The 21,424-nt window shown below is 34.3% G+C and overlaps 1 protein-coding gene across 1 annotated transcript in view; it reads left to right on the top strand.

The window, feature by feature from the left end:
- The window catches only part of LRRIQ1 (leucine rich repeats and IQ motif containing 1), a gene marked incomplete at its 3' end in the record, with an annotated part of 287,926 nt that overhangs the window by 258,711 nt on the left and 7,791 nt on the right, over positions 1-21,424 (top strand). Inside the window, exons 28-29 of the mRNA XM_079714084.1 lie at positions 16,281-16,410; positions 18,916-18,976. Coding sequence (XP_079570210.1) covers positions 16,281-16,410; positions 18,916-18,976 — 191 coding nt within the window. The remainder of the gene's footprint in view (positions 1-16,280; positions 16,411-18,915; positions 18,977-21,424) is intronic.

A 21,424-nucleotide genomic window follows, 5' to 3' on the forward strand; every position in this document is an offset into this window, starting at 1 on the left:
CAATCCTCCTACAACTCCAATTAAACATAACTTAAATTTTCTCTAGCTTTCTCTATATATTTTTATTTTTTAAATTTTTCACCTCTTTGCTCCTCTGCACTAGATTCTAGATAATGCCTTCTCACATATTTCCAAGTTCATTATTTCTTCAGCTTTGTCTGATCTGCAAGTAAACACGCATTATAGATTTTAATTTTGATTATTTTGTTTTTCATTTCTAAAATTTATATTTGCTTTTCTCAAATCTGCCTCCCCTGCATTTTTCCAGAGATGATGTTTTCAGTTCTGCCAAGTATATAGAGGTGCTATCAGGTTGGGATCATGTTACAATAAATTCACATCTTAAGATAACTTTTTAAATTATATTCTGAATTTATGGCTTATCTTAGCAGAAGAACTGATTTATCCCTCTTTATTTCCCCAAATGGAAGTTCTGTATCATTTTTACCCCTTCAACTCTTTCATTATTTCTGTCCAAATTTACTTCTGTATTCCAATATCATAAAACTCATATAGCCCTTTTCTGCCCAGAAGTATTTCTGTACTTTGTTTCATCAATTTTACCTTTCATTTCCCTTCTATGTACTTACTATAAGCATCTTTCCTAAAGCCAAGGGAAAATTTTTCAATATATGGAAAAGAAATAGTAACCAGAGTTGTCTTTCAATTTATTTTACTATGTTGGAATATTTGTTATGAAAACATTGCCTATCATTTTTGAATGATACAAATTTAATATAACTTGGTGTGGTGGAGAGAGAATTGAATTAAGAAGCAGAAAATTTGGTCATTACCACTTTAAATCTCAGTTTTATCAGTTGTAAAATGGGAATGATACATGTCTTGCCAATCTGTGAAGCAAAATTATGAAATCAGGGACTTCCCTGGTGATCCAGTGGTTAAGACTTTGCCTTCCAGTGCAGGGGGCACGGGTTGCTCCCTGGTCAGGGAGCTATGATCCCACATGCCTTGTGGCCAAAAAACAAACATAAAACAGAAGCAATATTGTAACAAATTCAATAAAGGCTTTAAAAAGTTATCCACATCCGGGACTTCCCTGGTGGCACAGTGGTTAAGAATCCGCCTGCCAATGCAGGGGACATGGGTTCGAGCCCTGGTCCAGGAAGATCCCACATGCCACAGAGCAACTAAGCCTGTGTGCCACAACTACTAAAGCCCGTGTGCCTAGAGCCTGTGCTCCACAGCAAGAGAAGCCACTGCAATGAGAAGCCCACGCACTGCAGTGAAGAGTAGCCCCCATTCACCACAACTAGAGAAAGCCTGTGCACAGCAACAAAGACCCAATGCAGCCATAAATAAATAAATAAATTTATTAAAGAAAAAAATGATCCACATCAAAAATAAACCTTAAAAAATATTATGAAATCATTTGAGTACTGTCAATAAAAAGACTATTACCATTTTCTTGTTTCTGGTGGACACAAACCTTTGAAATGGAAGTTTTGATATTTGAGCCAAGGTCTGCATGATTTCAAGACTTTTCTTCTCTCTGCTTTAGAATATGACATGTTTCTTGGCATAAGGTTTATTTTGCTTATTCACGTAACACTTGTCCTAAAATCGTAGCCACTACCAGACAAATTTGACACATTTTTAGTCCTAGAATATTGTAAGTTAGTATTCCTTAAAACTACTATATAGCTAATAAACAATAATTACACACCTGTGGTTACTAACAGAATTCCCACAAAATGAGTCAATCAAAAAGATGGGATAACACACGCTTAAACAACAGTTCATAAAGCAAGAATGATTCATTATATAGTTATATGTGCCCATTATTGGTAATTCATTTTTTTTAAGTTGCAAAATTAAAGTTTTTCTATGTCAAGAACTCCGAGAGCTTGAGATTTGATCCTACTTTCAGGTAGAAAAGTAGCCTGACATTATTTTATGAATGCTGGCAGAAGATACAAGACTCCTAGGTCAGGGACAAAGGGCTTTATTATTTACAGCATAGCAAGCAGCCTGAGCACTAGAATATTTGTGTTGGTTCCCTTAGCCCCTCAATTTCCACAGGACTAACATGTAGGAGTCCAGGTGGATACTGAGCTCAAGGTAGGTTTGTGTCTCAGTTGAGAAACCCCAAGCTTAGGAAGCTCAAATACTTTATAATGGGTTGTAACTTAACTTGCATTTTGTACTGATGTTAAAACATCTTTTGCTGGACAGCCAACAAATCTGCCCTTGCTTCAAAGGAGACACTATCTCATCTTATAAGGCTGTTTGATATACAAATGGTTTTGAAAAAATAGTCTGGAACAAAAGGCTAGTTAGTGCCACACTTTCTGGATGTTCAGAAATGGAGAACTGTGTCACAACACTACCACCTGGTCAGTTTTGAATGTGAAACCAATGACTTACTTCTCCTTTCCTTCTATTAGAATTCAGACTAAAGCAACCATATAGTAATGGTTAATCTAACTAACTATTATGTCCTACTTACTGTCTATGATTTTGAGTGTTCAACTTGTAAAAATTTTCTCTTTATAAAATTGTTTTCTTAATTTGAAAAGTAAGTTCAAAAGCTAAGCCAAATCATTTACATTTAAGTTTACAAGGAGAAGACAAAAAAGGGGGAAAAAAATCAAAGTTCTACTATCTTTAGGTCAAAATATGCTGTTTTATAATTCTTTTGTAGCACAGAAGCACATGTAGCTAAAAATTAGTTTTTCAGAGAGCATAGACAAAAAATATGCTTTAAATAGTCATAAATTTATTTATTCTTCAAATGTGTGAAAAAGCTACTCTTCATAAAGCATTTACTATAGAAAGAGTACAGCATTATAGAACACTGTTTTTTGACCAATTCATACATAATTTCCTATGGCTAAAAGGTCTATTGTTCTTTTTTATTCCCATAATTTAACATCTGAATAGGTTTAGTAGAAATTTACAAATTCCTCTGAGACCAAATATGGAAAATTTTATCTCAAAATTATTCCTTATTTTCCAAAAGTTATCCACAAGAGAAAAAGAAATTCTGTGTTATTTATTACAGCTGGTATATTAAGAACATTTTAAATGTCATTTATTTCCATATTCAGAATCTGACATTAAGGGGAATTTCATGGGAAAATATGGCTTCTTGATGAAATGGAAACACTGTGGGCTTTGGACTCAGCCAAACGAAGGTTCAAATTCACACTACTCTTACATAAACTCAAAACTTTCATTTCATTCTCCAGAAAAATGGGGATAATTATTGTTCTCTTCCAAGGATATCATAAAGACACAATGAGATATATAAGGTCTCTCGATAGTATTCTGGTTGCTCAACAAATCTCATTCTATCCTCTTTTCTCCTGAGGCAGCCACCTCAAAATATTAAGAATATGTCTTAGACATCAATTTCTTAGGTATAGATATTTACTAGAACTCTTTATCATATTGTTTTTTTTTACTAGCCTAAGGATAGGCTTATTAATCTTTATGTATTTACTATAGCTACACTCAGAGATAAACTCACAAATGAAAATGCATTTATTTCATAATAAAAACACACAATCTTTTTTTAAGTGAGAAAACTGAAATTCAGAAAAGTTAAGTGATTTACCAAGGATGCAACAGCTAGTTAGCGACAAATCAAGAACCTTCTGCTAAGTCTTATTCTTGTGCCCAATTCACTATATTGCTAATACTAAGCAACCAGTGAGTTCAGAGTTGTTTGAGACCACAGCTGAGTGCTTTCCATGTTCATAGGAGTTAAGAATGCCCACTAACATGTTCTTTAGAGTTATAGAGCCAGAAGACAGAAAGAATTTCTTAAGTCTTTACAGAAAAATGCCAGTACTTTTGGTCATGTGAATCCTGAGTAAATCTCAGGTTTATAACATTAGGTAACAATCTAAAATAGTGTGTGTTGTTTTTGGGAAATTAATAGCTAATTTCATAAATAATGCATAATAACAGCAAACCAGGTTCACTAATTGTTTTCTTCAATCAAATTTTATGTTTACTACATCTATTGAGTTAGTAATATCAGTTATAGTTCAGTTTTATGATTTTATCAATCGTATTTCTTTTTTTAAATAAATGTATCTATTTATTTATTTATTGGCTGCGTTGGGTCTTCATTGCTGCGCGTGGACTTCTCTAGTTGCAGTGAGCAGGGACTACTCTTCTTTGCGGTGTGCGGCTTCTCATTGCGGTGGCTTCTCTTGTTGTGGAGCATGGGCTGTAGGCACGTGGGCTTCAGTAGTTGTGACACATGGGCTCAGTAGTTGTGGCTCTTGGGCTCTAGAGTGCACGCTCAGTAGTTGTGGCATACGGGCTTAGTTGCGCAGCATGTGGGATCTTCCCGGACCAGGGCTCGAACCCGTGTCCCCTAAATTGGCAGGCAGATTCTTAACCACTGCGCCACCAGGGAAGCCCTATCAATTATATTTCGTTTCTAGAATTGCTACCCATGTTTTTCAAAACTTCCTGATTTTACTAGTCTCTTATTGCTTTAATACCTTTTAAGATCTATTTTTAGGTATGCAGATACATAATATTTTGTGTATTTTATCAAATTAAAGATGCTTATTTTTTATTCTATATCTGATAAATCCACTACCTTCATGATTCAGTGGACAGATTTTATGGTTTGTTTTTTCTGTTGATTCTCACTCTAATGGCATATTTCCCAATGTGTTTAGTGACTTTTGCTATTGTTTTAATTAGTTTGTGTTCTTTAGATCTGTATTAATGGGAATTTTTAGAGGTGTGAGTTTAACCTATCCAACTCTGAAAGATTTTTGACTACTTCAGCCAGTTACTAGAGGGCACATTCCCCCTTACCCTGGAGAGATAACTCGTAAGCAATCACTGCTACACCTATATATTTTCTTTTTGTAATTTTTCAGCAATATTTTTAATTTTATTTTTAACAAAAAGTATATATATTTAAAGTGTACAGCCTGATGACTTGGCGTACATATGTAGAGAAAAATGATTACAAAGCCAAGCTAACTAAAGTATCATATCCTCACATAATTATCATTTTGTGTGTGTGTGATGAGAACACATGAGAAATTTCCTCTTTTAGCAAGTTTTCAGTATTCAATGCAATATTTTTAACTATAGTTATCATGCTGTACAATAGCTCTCTAGACTCATTCATCCTTATATTTGTGTTTTCTTGTCATTTCTGACTTCTGAGGACTTCTCTACCTTTTTTACGAGCTCAAACTTTCATTTTAAAATACGTTCTGGAGCATTGATGTTACCTAAATTCAAGACTTACTATAAGCCACGTTAACCAAAACAGTGTGGTACTGGCAAAAGAATATACAAATAGATCAATGAAACAGAATAGACATGTGAGAAATAGACCCACACAAATATAGTGAACTGATCTTTGATTAAAAAAACAAAGGCAATACAACGGAGAAAAGATAGGTCCGTTCCAACTCTTGGTGCTAGAACAACTGGACTTCCACATGCAAAAATTAAAAGAAAAAAAAAGAGTAAGAATCTAAACACAGACCTTATACTTTCACAAAAATTAACTCAAAATGGATCATAGAGCTAAATGCAATCACTCAAAACTAAAAACTCCTAGGAGATAACGTATTAGAAAATCTAGGTGACCTTGGATTTGGTGATGAACATTTAGATATAATATCAAAAGCATGATGCAGGAAATAAATAATTAAAACCTTCTGCTCTGTGAAAGACACGATCAAAAGCACGAGAGGGCAAGCCATAGACTGGGAGAAAGTATCTGCAAAAGATACCTGATAAAGGAGAGTTATCCAAAATATAGCAAAAACTCTTAAAACTCAACAATAAGAAAACAACCAACCTAGTTTTAAAAATGGATTAAAAAAATTAAAACAACACTGAGATAGCACTACACACCTTTTAGAATGGCCTAGGTCCAGAGCACTGACAACACCAAGGAAGATACACAAATTCATGAAGCATTCCATATTTTGCTTTTCTTTCTAGTGTTCATGAATGACAAAACTAAGGCTCTGATAAGGGAGGTGACTCACCCAGTTGAGGACCCTTCCCACTTTAAACCCCACCGACAATTCCTCTTCTACAAAAAATAAGAGCTCCGCAAATCAATATTTATCTAAATAAAGTTAAAAGTTATTTTGTAGGAAAGTCCTATAATTACTACCTTGACTTCTTTTTCCACTAGACTGTGAGTAGAGCAGTAATGCTTTTCATGAATGGAGGCCCTGATTCATTTACAAATGCAGTTCTGCTACATAAAGTTCTATCTTTCGTGGGTAGTATAATAAAAGATAAAAATTTTTCACTAGTGAGTATCCACTTAGAAAACTCTTAAGTCTTCAGCAGGCTATGGGATACTTGCTTAAATTATTACCAATGAAAAACAATAAGTCTGGGGCCAGGTTTATTAGTCTCTGATATGTTGTTACTCAAATTGTGAAAGAAAATTATTTTTACTTACATTTACTTATTTTTTAATAATCAAGCAATACTTTAATTATTCAGTGTTTCATATGATGTTATCTCTACCTGTAACAGAAGTGTATCTGTATTCTTAAGTTTGGTAAATACAGAAATCATCAGATGCAGAAAATTAATAAGTAATCAATGAGAAATATATAGGAATGTATAGACATATACATTATGAGCATTTCTGTTTTATAGCTATTCAAAAACAATGATTACAATGATAAAAGTGTCTAATTTGGTTCATCAAGCCTCTATCATTAATGTACTAATGTAATACCACTTGTTGGCTTCTTTTGAAATAAAACTAGTAAAGAAAATTAATCACCTACTTGGCCTCAATTAATAAATATACATGAATTAGAGATGTCTTTTTACCAAAGAGTAGAAACTTTTAGATACAACAGGGAGCTGAAGTCTAAACTGTACCAAAAAAACAAACAAACAAAAAAACAAAACACAGGTGACAGTAATATTTATGTGGCCATTATAACCATGTTATTTTGAAAGTCAACCTACTTACATCATCAGTTTCTCCATTATTCTATTGAGTGGGCCCTAGTTTGGATGACCTACTACATTAACACTCCCTGAGGGAGTCTAGGTTGGATAGAGGAATATTCTCCAAGGATAATTAAGTTGAGAGAGTGAAACAGAAGAGAATCATGTCAATGGAGCCTCCTTCATGGTTATTACTGAGCAACTGCTAAAAATTATTTGAGATAAGTTCAAATCAATTAGAACTTTGTACCCTTCTTATCTTTTGGAAATTAATTCTTCTGTATTAAAGGCACACTAAAATCCTCATATATTATGAAATAAATACATTTTAAAAAATACCTGAAGCAGATTTAGAATTCTGTGAAGGAGGACTTCCTGGACTTGCCCAGAAAATTTTTCTGTCTAATTTTGTGGTTAATACTGGAATCTTCCCCTCCTGACAGTGACCCCCTGAAACCTTGATTTTAGCCTAGATTTAGAAACTTCTACAGATAGTCCCACCTCCAGGGTAGGTAAGTCTTAGCCTGTGATAACTGAGATAGCATTAAAGCTATGCATAAAGGAGCTCATTTCACTTAAAAAAAAAGAAAAGAAAAATGGCTATAGTTATTAAATCCATACTAAATGTGCAGCATTATATGTGTTCTATTATTTTATATTCTTAATATATCCATTTTAAGAGGAGAAAACTGAGGCAGAGAGGGGGTAATTTGCCCAACATGACACAGTAAGTGAAAAGTCAACTTACTATGTGCTAATTAGTTGCTAGACATATAGAAAGATGAATAATGTATAGCTTTCCTTTATAGACTGAATTAATTTATTCTATAATTATTTTCTTATATGTCACAAATCAAGGGCCTCATCTACTGGAAAGCTCAGTGATGTGCCTGATTCATGAGAAACAGTGGAAAGCAATCTTAGACAGTGGCTATCTGGTAGTTCTTAAAACAGTGTCCTGTTGATACTTTTATTCGTATTACTTAGAAATGGGTAATTCTGCCAATACCATGGTAGAGAAGGATCAGTATTACCAACTTTCCCTTTTACCTCAGGCTCCAATAGCGCTTAGCACCACCCTGTTACAGATTCTGTCATTTAAAACTTTGATATTTTGTTCATCATGGATTTTTGCATTAATTTTGCTTTTAAAATATTATATTAAAATATTATTTATCTCGATTACTGATTTTTTTTTGGCACTCCCTTAAATTTTGTGCTAAGGCAAGTACCTCATTTGCCCCACTTGCCTTATCCTAGTCTCAGCCCTGGTTAACAGCAAACATGGACACACCATACATGAACAAACCTGCTATTTTCTTGAGTTACGTGGCTGTCACAGGAGAAACCAAAGAATCACTCTTTATGTAGTAGTTGGTACTCCTCTATAAAGACATTAATGAGGAGATACAGCTCAACTGAACAATACAATTGGGAAAGCATATCCTTTCAGGTAGAATTATACATAAATACAGAAGGCTTGTAACTGTTTAATAAGCACAACTATACCCACTTTGTAAAAGAATGATTCTGTTATTCCAGAGGGATTTTCTTAAAGCTAGCAATTCCATAGTATTGAAAGTTATGTCTTACAAAATCCATGTATTTTAAAATGTATAATTTAGTAACTCACTTTTATTTTTCTTTGCTTTCATAAGGGTCATTCATACACTTTATGTATTACCCAATACCCCCCAAACAGATGAATTTTGAAAATTCAAATGTCAGAAACTAGCAAGTATTTTTTATTTTAGTACTTTTTTTTAACCCTCTTTGCCATAAAATTTAGTGAAATATGTAAAGGAGTGATTAGAGCTGCAGTTAGCCTTTGACCCTTACATATAGTTTGGCTCTGTTCCCCAAATTTCTGTTTTTAAACTCTTGTACCAACAGTCCTCTTCTTTATTCATACAGTAATCTTTCTTTAGTGATCAATTACATACATATTTAAGTATATTTTAAAAGAATTGAAATGTTGCTTGTCATACACAAATGGCTCTTAGAGAGTTATTGGTTTCATGCCAGTGCTGTCAACTTCCCAACAACAGATTGGATTGGTTAAGAAATAAGCCATAAACAGCCTATCAACAAGTATTTATACAGATGTTAATGAATTTAAAATTCTGTTAGTATAACATTTATGCCAAACTCCAATTTTATTTGTCCTATATTGTGAGGTATGATGCAATAATTTCTTTTAATAAACACATGCAGACCACTTACACTTTATAATGTAAATCACATTTTTACTATACCCAGCATAAGATACATAGAATCAGCCATTTATCAGTTACCAAAGATATTTCCATCACATGAAGCATTTTGCTCAGTATGCAACCACGTCCTTCAAAAGCTTTGAGTAAAGAAATGAACTCATCTCCATCCATGAAACCAAGAGTATTTTGTTATTATATTACTGAGAAAGGCCATAAAGAGAAAAGAAAATAGTCATGGGAAAGTCAGCATATGTATTAAAAATATAAATAATTAGCTTCTTTTTGTGTGCCCCAAATGATAATTGAATCCTAACCTCCCTCTAAATTTAGAAAACTGATTAATTTGAGGCATATGAGTTTAATGAACACTTATTTTGCTTTTCATGAAGAAAAAATATTTCCATTAATTTAAAAAAGACTTCATTTCTTTTTTAAATTTATTTATTTATTTATTTATTTATTTATGGCTGCGTTGGGTCTTCATTGCTGCATGCGGGCTTTCTCTAGTTGTGGCAAGTGGGGGCTACTCTTTTTTTTTCTTTTTCTTTTTTTTTGAATTTTATTTTATTTATTTTTTTATACAGCAGGTTCTTATTAGTTATCCATTTTATACATATTAGTGTATAAATGTCAGTCCCAATCTCCCAATTCATCCCACCACCACCACCCCCACCCCACCACGGGGGCTACTCTTCATTGCAGTGCGCAGGCTTCTCATTGCGGTGGCTTCTCTTGTTGCGGAACGTGGACTCTAGGAGCGTGGGATTCAGTAGTTGGCTCATGGGCTATAGAGTGCAGGCTCAGTAGTTGTGGCACACGGGCTTAGTTGCTCCGCGGCATGTGGGATCTTCCTCGATCAGGGCTCGAACCTGTGTCCCCTGCCTTGGCAGGCGGATTCTTAACCACTCTGCCACCAGGGAAGCCGCCAAGACTTCATTTCTTTTGGAGAACTTCTTAAAGCTGAACTGCTTTCTTCTAGGATTGTGTACATTGTCAACGTTTTATTTATAAAATAGCTACACACACACACACACACACACACATACATATTGTTTTAAATTTACTACCCTTGGTTGTCAACTTTTATCCCAATCTAATTCTGGCTTTCAGAGCTGAAGTTTCTGTTATAATAATTAAGTTAATCACATTTAGACATGTGTTATTCTCCACAATGCACAGGTTCATCTACGTGCTAAAAATCTAAATTCCAACTCTACATTTCTCAGAGAACATTAATCAACTATGATAATCACTCTGTAATTTTACCAATATTTGTTGAGCACCATCCTACTATGTATCACTTAAAAAGTGTATATTCTAGTAGGCAAAACAGACACATGAATAGGTAAGTAAAGCATAATGTAATAAATGCTATCATGGGGTCTCTATATTATCCTTTGGAGGGCATCTCTAACCTAATTTGAATAAGGAATGGAAGTGTTCAAAGATCAGGAGCTTACCCCAAAGAATGTAATTTCTAAACTAAGACCTGAAGACCTGAAGTAAGAGCACCATTGGTAAAGTGGATAATCCCAAACACAATGTCTATAGGCAAAAAAGATCATTTTGAGTAATTATAATACATCTGGGTGATTGAGGCAGGAACTTAATAGATGTGTCTGAAGGTATAAGGAAGGCCTGTATGCTATGCAAAATGTTTTGAACATTATCCAAAGATAGTAGAGAACCAAGAGTTCAACCTCTGAAAGAGCAAACTAGACGTGTACTTTAGCAAGACCATTTGCAGTATGGAGATATCTAAGTGGGAGCAAGGCCAAAAGGAAAAAGACCAGTGAGAAGGCTGTTACAGTAACTAAGAAGAGATGATAGTAGGCTGAATTTAAATAGTCACAATGCAAATACCAGAAATTTGACAGAATGAAAAGAATTTAGAAGGTAAAATCTGCAGCTGAAGGGTGAGGAAGAATGCTGGTTCGGTACAACACTCTGGTTTCTGAATTTTACATTGACGATGATGGTAGAATTATAGGAACTTAGAAAAGGTGGGATAATACATGAGTTCAGCTTTTTACATATTCTGTTTAAATTATCTGTAGGATACCACAGTGGAGAGATTTTGGATGGATACATTTCAGAAGGAGATGAGGAAAGTGATTGAAGAACTTGAATGAATATCCTCTTACAGGAAGATTATAACCAAGGAATAAGATAGGGCCAGGATAGTACCCCAGAGAAAAATCCTGAGAGTGGAAGAGATAGCAAAGGAAGATGAGCCCTTGAAGGAAACTGGGGTTTAGACAAAAGGGCAGAGAAAAACCAGATAAGTGGAATTAAACAAGACTCAAAGGAAATAATCCTTTTAAGAAGGAAGACGTGAACAATGTATAATATTATAGAGGAGTCAGTAAGAATTTCAAAAAGTCCCAAAGATTTAGCAGTACTAATGATCTTGGTGTGAATGGTTCCAGTGAAATGGTGTGGGGAGGAAGCCATATTGCAGTGGGCTGAAGCACGAATGTTAGTAAGTCAACAGAGACTCTCACTCACTCCTGTTCAAAATGAGGGCAGTGGGGATGAAAGGAGGAGCCAGGTATTACTGAGATACCCAGCAGGGAGACTAGACCCAGTTTCTGGATTACATGTCATTACATAAGGATTGAGCAGCCAAGGTTTACTCCAGAATATCTGGTCTGAATGACTTGGGAATTCAGGAGAAAAACCAGACTTAGTAGGATGATAATGATAAAAACAAGTTGTGATTCTGAAGTTCAGCTGGATCTGAGAACAGGAATAAGATAGAGTTTGGTGATGTCTAGTTCTCTAAGCTGCCAGCCTCATGAGGCAATAAACAATGCATATCTAATTGACTGGCATCAAAAGCCAGCACAGGGCTTCCCTGGTGGCACAGTGGTTCAGAGTCCGCCTGCCGATGCAGGATACACGGGTTCGTGCCCCGGTCCGGGAAGATCCCACATACCGCGGAGCGGCTGGGCCCGTGAGCTATGGCCGCTGAGCCTGCGCGTCTGGAGCCTGTGCTCCGCAACGGGAGAGGCCACAACAGTGAGAGGCCCTCGTACCGCAAAAGAACAAAAAAAACAAACAAAAAAAGCCAGCACAATACCAAGCATGGGGTGTGGTGGTGGACAGCAGGGGTGCGGGTGCTCCTAGATACTTGCAGAATGACAAGCATCAACATCTGAAGGAACACAAATATAAAGGAGACTGAAAGGAAACACTCAAAGTCTGATGCTCCAAAGTCCTGTAGAGAAGAGAGTTTTAAGACAAAGAAAATGTTCTGTGTAGTTGAATTCAGCAGAGAGGCCAATGAAGATAAGGAATAAATGTGTTTGGTAGATAAGATGGTTTAAGGCCCACACAGTAAGGACAATTTCAATTTGGCAAAATCAGATTGCAATAAATTAAGGAGGAAATGGAGAGGAAAGACCGAGAGAGTAGACTCCTCTTAAAAGAATTTTGTTAACAACTGGTATCTTTTAGTGTGAAAGACAAAATATTAGAAGAGTATAGAATTTGTCCCTGAAATCTTATGTGTCATTTTATATAAGTTTATCTAATTGGGAGATACAAATCTATAAATTATGAGAGGAAACTTGTTTATAGTTTAGAAAATATTTAGCAAGTAGATAAATTTGGATACCTAGAGAAGAAAATATTTGCACCAGTGATAACAGATAAAGGATTATGAATGTCAGTTGAAAACAAAAATGGAAGTACTAGAACCCAGCAGATAATTGGGGAGAACAAGAAAGATATTTTACACTTTATGACCTATAATTGGTAAATAATCATATGGAATCACTTTCAATCTCACTAGCAGTAGAGACATATAAATTAAAATCATATTAGACAATATTTTTCTCAAATTATCAACAGCTTTAAAATATTTAATATCCCAGTGTTGACTAGGGGCTTAGTGAAGTGAATAACCTCATATAGCATGTGGTAAATTGGTGAAAGTTTTTAAAACTATTTGACAATATAGATTATATTGTGTTCCTCAAAATATTTATAACTTCAGACATGTTATCTTTAATTCCACCTGAAAAAATGGATTAATTAAATAGAATACTTAAAAACCTTCATGTAACAAGTTAGTACCTCACAGTGTATAACCTCTAAAAGTATTTTCAGGATGAGCTTTCCATTACATAGAATGCATTTGTTATAGTACTAACTGAAAACTAGAATATATAGGATACATACAATTGTATGTAAACAAAAAACAAATCTATGAACAAAAGAACTAAAAGAAAATGCCTGAAAAGTGTTATCCAGTTGTTGTCTTTGAATAGTGGGGCTTTCTGTGGATTTTATTTTCTTTGACTTTTTAGTTTTTAGTATTTTTAAAATCATCTATTATGAAAATGTATTATTTTTATAATAAAAAGTTTAACAATTTGTTTAAATAAAATTATTAAAATGTGTGTTTTGAAGTAAAGCAGCATATATAGACTGTAGTAACTAGGGGAGAGCAGGAATCAAAAGGAGACCTTTTTTCTTAGGTTGATGGTACGAGAAATTGATGAAGACCCAGAGAAGCAGGAAAGAGCAGTAGATAGGCAGTAGGTTCGAGTTTTGCAGACCAAATGATGCTTCTTCTAAAACCAAGAGGATTTATTGTGGAGCCTGAGTAGAAGGTGATAAGCATCTGTTAAGTAATCCGGGTCACCATAATTCTTCCTACACAAGATGCTAAAAGCAAGCTTCAAGAAGTAAATACTACTTTCTCCTCAGTGACAGGGGTAATCCTAAAATGGTTTAGCGAAAATCATTTGCCAGAATCATTTCCTCCAGCATTTGAATGGCAGTATTTTTGAATACATCCAACCAATATCACCACTATGCTAGTTCTCTTTCTTACACTGAACTCATGCCAATCTACCAATCTATGCCTTCAGGTTAAAAGGGTTAATATGAATTGGACCCTTACAGTGAAATCTCTCACCTTTACCCAGGGATTGTTGTTTAGAACCTTGGCTGAGTTCTGATGTAAAACCACTTAGGGTTTATGGAGTGTTATCGTACAGTTGAGGAAAATTTTTTAAATGAACACTTTAAAAAGGGCCTATTGCAAGTATATGTCACTATTTTTAAAAACAGAAAGATGTAGAGATAATTTTTATTTTCAGCTAAAAGTACACTTGCTACAAAACGATTCTCTACATATCAAGAGTAGGTAAGTTTCCAGTCATGGGTTCAGTTGATTATCAGGGTCACTGATTCCTCACTACTATCTGTCATTGTACTCATGAGTTCACCATTTGGTCTAGTCAACCAAGAAAGGCAGATAAAAGGCTGGGACTCTGCTGGCGAAGAGACTTAATGCTTAATGCAGTATGGGTGTAGCAACCCCAAATCTTCCCTTTGTTTGAGTCTCTTTTATAGTTTCTTTATAAGGAAGGCCATTTATCAAAGTGGTGTCTGCTCATGGATTCAGTGGTCAGCCCTTGAAAGTGAAGTAATTGTTCCTTCAACACAGCAACTATAGAGGGATTCGCTTAAACTCAGGAAGAAGGGGTATGACCATTTTAGAAACATAAGGTGGCACAAGAAGTTAACAGGAAGTTAACTTTACTAAGTAACATAATTTAGAGAAAAAAAATCTTGATTTGTAGCTTTCCTGAGAACTGGCTCCAGTATCTCTTTGGACTGAAAACTAGAGTCATTTCACTAATGCAACAGTAACTTTTAAGGAATAAAAAGACATGATGAATGTACCATCCTCAACATATTCAGAAAGCCAGATGCTAAATGTGTGTATACATGTGTGATGTATAAATGTGTATACATGTACATGTGTATACATGTATGTGTATACATGTATACATATATGTGTATACATGTATGTGTCTCTGTACAGCACCAAGAATTCAAAATAGGCTTTGCACCATGCTCCATTTGTTTTCCAAACAACTTGCAAATATAAAATGACTTTCTATGTACTATCTATAGTGAAAGAATAATTCCAGTTAATAAATGGACATTTTAAACATCAGGTTTTAAATTATAGAATTCTTGTGAGTTTGATTACCATGAGTTAGTTTCAAGAGGTACCTTCTCTGGTGTACTGTCAGTCAAGCCTACAATGCTAACAAGTCCCTAAGCATGGTGATGGAGCCAAAAAATAAGCAGTCTAACAACTCAAGAGAAATGCTCTAAAACCACAGGTCTTCACTGTAACTCAAATGCATTGTAACTCAAATGCATGACATTGATGTAGCAGCAATGTCTGCAGGGTTTTTTTTTTTGAAAACTACAAACATATATATAGTAAATTTAAATGTGAATATAATGGTCGGATTTTTCTTTTATTTTCTTACTATTTTATTTTTCTTTATATTTGTTATCTTGTGTTCTTACCTGGTATAATTTCTCCTCTTGCATATTCTCCATACCCATCTTCATTGTTATGCTTTCCCCCCTCCATCTTTGAAATCACTACTATGGCATTAGCACAGGTTTCCTAAACCTAATATAAATGATGTCCTAACTTAAGTATTGTACTAGCTTACATGAACCAAGCTTAGTTTTACATAGAATTAAAGTTCTGTTTTGGGGCTTCCCTGGTGGCGCAGTGGTTGAGAGTCCGCCTGCCGATGCAGGGGATGTGGGTTCGTGCCCCGGTCTGGGAAGATCCCACATGCCGCGGAGCGGCTGGGCCCGTGAGCCATGGCCACTGAGCCTGCGTGTCCGGAGCCTGTGCTCCGCAACGGGAGAGGCCACGACAGTGAGAGGCCCGCGTACCGCAAAAAAAAAAAAAAATTCTGTTTTGAAAATCCTCAATATAATTGATAAATTCTACATATGGATAAGATAGCATGAGGACAATTAGACTTTAAATTCTGTCTACCAAAAATAATTATTTGCATTTTCTAAAACACTAAAAAACAAGCCCTATAAAATGTAGGTTGCACTAAAACAACTCCTTTATTTTTCAAAATAGGTGGGTTTGAAACTCAAGCTGGAAAAGCACTTAATCTATACGTGACTGAGATTATTTCTCTTACAGATGGTTTAGCTCCTATGAATTAAATTGTCTTGTTTTTCTTTTTTTTCTTGTGATAAAACTGTTAGCCTAGACTGAACTGCTTGGCCAAAATTTGATCTCTTTAAATAACAAATAAAATTTCGATACTTTTTCCCTAGGTAAGGAAGAAGAATTTATGTGTAAGGATACCACTGCAAATGAAAAATTAGAAAGAAATAAAGAATATACATACCAATGGCTTCATACACAGGTTGGGGTTCATGAAACTAGTTCCAGAAACATGAAATGGTGAGGTCATTTCCTTTAAATTAGATTTTTGTATTGCAAATACATCTTGAAAACTGAAACCTAGGTTAATTGTGCTAAAACAAACATGACTTTATATAGCCAAAGGCCAATACTCTACATTGCCAGGTTATAAATGGCCTCTTATGTAGAATAGATTTGATCACTCTTTATATTTTTCACCATAAAATATTCAAGAACTTAGTTTCTTTATTGCTTAAAACCAACACAAATGATTGATGGTGATGATGAACCACACAAATGATTCTACTTTATACAGTAAAATGCATGGTATTGATTAACTGTATATAAATATCATATGTATTGGAGGTTATAGTATTTTATTTTATGTTATTTTTGTTATCATTTATGTTTGGCAGTTAAAATTATAATTCAATCCTGATGCCACTTTACTAGTCATGTAACTGATTTTCAATGATGTCTCAATGCTTTAGTTTCCTCTTCTTTATAGTGAGATGATAATATCTTATCTCTCTATTTCACAATAGAAGTGAGCTCTCAAGGTTGAGGGTATCAAATGTTGATGTCCCTTAGCAGCAAACAAGGTGCCTTGAGCTTAATAGGTAATCAACAAATTTTTATTACATTAATGTATGTATTAGTTTTCTAGGGCTGCCATAACAAAATACCACAGATTGTGTGGCTTTAAGAGCAGAGATGTATCGATATATTCTCACAGTTCTGGAGGTTATAAGTCCAAGATCAAGGAGTCAGCAAGTTTGGTTTCTTTAGAGGTCCATCTCCTTGGCTTGCAGATGGCTACCTTCTCACTGTGTCCTCACATGACCATCCCTCCACCTGTGTTATCTGTGTTTTAACCTCTTCTTACAAGGACACCAGTTATATTGGATTAGGGCCCAGCCCTATGACCTCTTTTTACCTTAAGTACCTTTTAAATGCCCTATCTTCACATAGTCATATTCTGAGGTATTGAAGATTAAGATCTGAACATATAAACTTTGAAGGAACAAAATTCAGCCCAAAAAATGTAACATAAAGCACTTATGTGCATAACCACTAAACCAAATTTTTAAGGAAAAATAAGTCTGGATATAATATTTTAACATAAAATTTTTAAATTGAAGTATGATTTACAATGTTGTGTTAGTTTCAGGTGTACAGCACATACATATTCTTTTTCATGTTCTTTTCTCTTATAGGTTATTACAAAATATTGAGTATAGTTCCCTGTGCTATACAGCTGACATAAATTTTTAAGACTTTCATTTTAGCTACATATATCCACAAAACAGTAAAAAAAAAAAGCGCTATTATAAGCATTTATTAAATATGTAAACAAGTATTGAATCTAAATGTAGATGACACTTTGGAAATGTTTCCAGGGATTGTGGGTGATAACTATTTTAATGAGAAACAAACAAATAGATCTACAATTATGAGGGCTAAAACTTAATTTAGCAGAAAATTATAATGTGCAAAAATGAAACCTTTTTTATAATATATACGAATGGAAACCTTTGTATGTAGTCAATTCTATCCATATAATTTCTTTAAACACATGGAAAAGAAAGTGAAGAATGAAAGTGAAATTAAAACATTTCAAAATCTGGATTGTTATATCCTATTTCATTGTGAGCAAAGAAAGTAGAATAAAGCAATCAACATTTGAGAATTTTTTATTTTGCTAAGTATTCTAATTAATGCAAGCACAATTTATTTTATGTTGGTATTAATCAATTTAGCATAATTCATAACATGACATTCTTAGGACTGTAAACAAATATAGTATAACCCATAGCTTACCATCTCTATTAACCAGGTATAAAAGGTCTGGTTTAGAAATATAAAAGCATCTGTATAGATAATGTGAAAAATACAAGCAAAATGTTTCAGGATGTATTTTAGATATGCTTAAACATTTCACAACATCCCTTACTCCCAAATAAGTTATGTTTAACCATATAATGCAACAGGCAATTGTTGATGGATTTTCTGTTTTGAAAATATAATATAATATATAAAAGAATATATAGGTAGTAATATTTTAAGAAAAATTGTTTTCAAAAACAGAAGTTCTTGAAAAGCCAAATATCAACAGAAGTTCATTGTGAGCATTACTATAATGCCTTAAATACACCAGAGCTATTTTAAAAATACGAAGTTTTGCCTTTCTTATAAGTAAGATATATAAGTACATGTAGTAAAATATTTATATTTTTCTATAATTTATTAGCTATGGTTATTGGTACTTTCAGATTTTTGATCTGTGTATGTGCTTATGTTCGGCAAAGAAGGGTGGCATTAAAGTGTTGTTTAGAAATTTAAATTTCATGTCAAATTGAATTTTAAAATGACTATGAAAACATGTAAATTTGTATGTATTTTTGCATGTCACCTAATTTAAGAAAACTATTATTTCCATTTTGTAAATTATTTATTTCTCCCAAAATTTTCACTGGGCATGTCTTTCATAGTCTTCCTCTACATTTATATAACGATATGATTTCTGTTTTTGTCACTATGCAGCAATCACTTCTTGCCTGAGTTAGATCCAGATGTACTTAATGGTGGAAGAGTTCAGCTTGTGGTAAGAAATGTGTTTAAAGTTCAGAAAAAATGTTGCACACATCAGTACTCAATAAATGGCACTTTAAGATATGTCCATATGTAGTGTAAATTATGAAAATACCACAACTGTATCTTTTTTGGGATAATGTCAAAATGCTATGTATTAAAATAGTACCATGGGGCTTCCCTGGTGGCGCAGTGGTTGAGAGTCTGCCTGCCGGTGCAGGGGACATGGGTTAGTGCCCCGGTCTGGGAGGATCCCACATGCCGCGGAGCAGCTGGGCCCGTGGGCCATGGCCGCTGAGCCTGCGCGTCTGGAGCCTGTGCTCCGCAACGGGAGAGACCGCAACAGTGAGAGGCCCGCTTACCTAAAAATAATAATAATAATAATAATAATAATAATAATAATAATAATAATACCATGTTTTCTTGGCTTGTAATATAACTTTAAAATATGATATTACTTTAAAATATTAATTCTATATGGTAGATTTAAAAATATTAGCATGCTACCATATTTTTAAAAATACTCTGGACAAGAAGTTGTATAATAACATTATTTTCTAGAATATTTTAAGAGTTAGGATATTTGAGGGAAACAGCAAATTACCCTCACAACTCAGGAAATCAAACCAGATAAAAATTAGAAAGTAATTATGAACTCCACCAGTCTAAGTAATAAAGTGTAAATTATTGGAGCTCAGGACTTCCCTGGTGGTGCAGTAGTTAAGACTTCATCTTCCAATCCAGAGGTGCAGGTTTCGATCCCTGGTGGGGGAACTAAGAGCCCACATGCCTTGCGGCCAAAGAACCAAAACATAAAACAGAAGCAATATTGTAACACATTCAATAAAGACTTTTAAAAAATGGGCCACATCAAAGAAAAATTATTTTTTAATTGTTGGAGCTTTAGGAACAACCAAGTTCTAACTTGGTCACCAGAGTGTAGACTCTAGACAGTATAACTAATGGGCATTGCAAAAGTCAGTTGAACTATGTATATGCTATTAGAAGGAAGACTATATTAGAAGAAGGAGAATGGCCAATATAGAGTCTAGAGAAAGACTTCCCAAACAAGAAATTTTAAATGTGTTTCCAGAAACTTCCAGAGAAGAGGTTACCCTAACCAATGATTGAAGTGTGTGGCCTCCTTGGCAGATGAAAATGGATGCATCAAGTGACCCTAACTTTATGACACCTTCCATTTTTGTCAACTAGTAAATACTCCTTGCTCAGATTCTACATTCACCAAGAAAACTGATTATAGTTTAACTTACCACGTAGAATTTAGTATAAAAAATAATGTATTCCCTAATGGGAACTAGTATTATCGTATCCAGAGCAGTTATTCATCATTCTCATGAATAACTCATTCAAGGAGTTTTCCTGAAAGTGGAGAAAAATTAGGACAATAGCTAAAATTAGTGTGTTTATGAAAATATATAGAATCTATGTACATATTTGAAATAATCACTCAGCAAGTATTTTCTTGCATTTTAATAGAGATCCCTGTGGCAGAGTGACATGTAGATTACCCTAGGAAAATTGGTACTTCAGGCTATTAACACCCTACATATTATTGACTAGCACTTTTGCACAGATTTTTGTGTGGCCACTCTGGAGCAAGAATGGGGAATATAAAAGTGCCAAGGAATGCCAGGATAAAGGAAGGGATATTACATTTCATTATTATACCTCTAAAAATGAATGAAAACAGATTGGGTAGATTAGTAATCAAAATGTTTCTATGAGATTAATGCTCTGACATTAATCTCCTTCCTCCCTATCCCACTATATTATACTACCTACAAATGTATGGCAAATACATAGCAATGATAAATGATTTTTTTAATATGTTGAAGAGGTACAGCTGAACACAAAACAAGGTAAGTATTAATAGTAGTAGAACAGACTTTTTTTTTTTTTTTTTTTTTTTTGAGTCAAGACAGGGGAATGGATCAAGGATTTATGCTAAAAGGATACTGGGGTAATTGAAGGCCAAGAGTGGAAATCATGCAGGGTGTTGGAGAATAAAAACACCCTACTAGTGGGGGAACTTGTACAGATAATTGCACAACTGGGACCAGGCCATAACTAAGAGGAAAATCTTAAAATTTTAAAAAGCTGCAACTGCTGCTACTATAAGATCCTCAAAGACATAAGAATAACACCCATAATAAAAGGACAGAAAATTATGGAACAAAAATGATCAAATTTTAATTAAAGGATAGATGGATATGCAAATAAGCCTATTATAAATTCTGGAAATAAAAAATATCATTGAACTGAACCCTCAACTAGACATCATAGAATAGAGAATTAGTGAATTGAAAGTTTATTTACAAAGGAACAATAGATTGACAGCTAACATCATATCAGAACAAGGCATACCAAAAGACAATGGAGTTATTTCTTAATAATGGGATGAATATAAATATCATCTAGAATATTTATCGTTAACCTTCAA

The sequence above is a fragment of the Hyperoodon ampullatus genome, assembly GCF_949752795.1.
Source record: "Hyperoodon ampullatus genome assembly, chromosome: 11".
Taxonomy (NCBI): Eukaryota; Metazoa; Chordata; class Mammalia; order Artiodactyla; family Ziphiidae; genus Hyperoodon; species Hyperoodon ampullatus.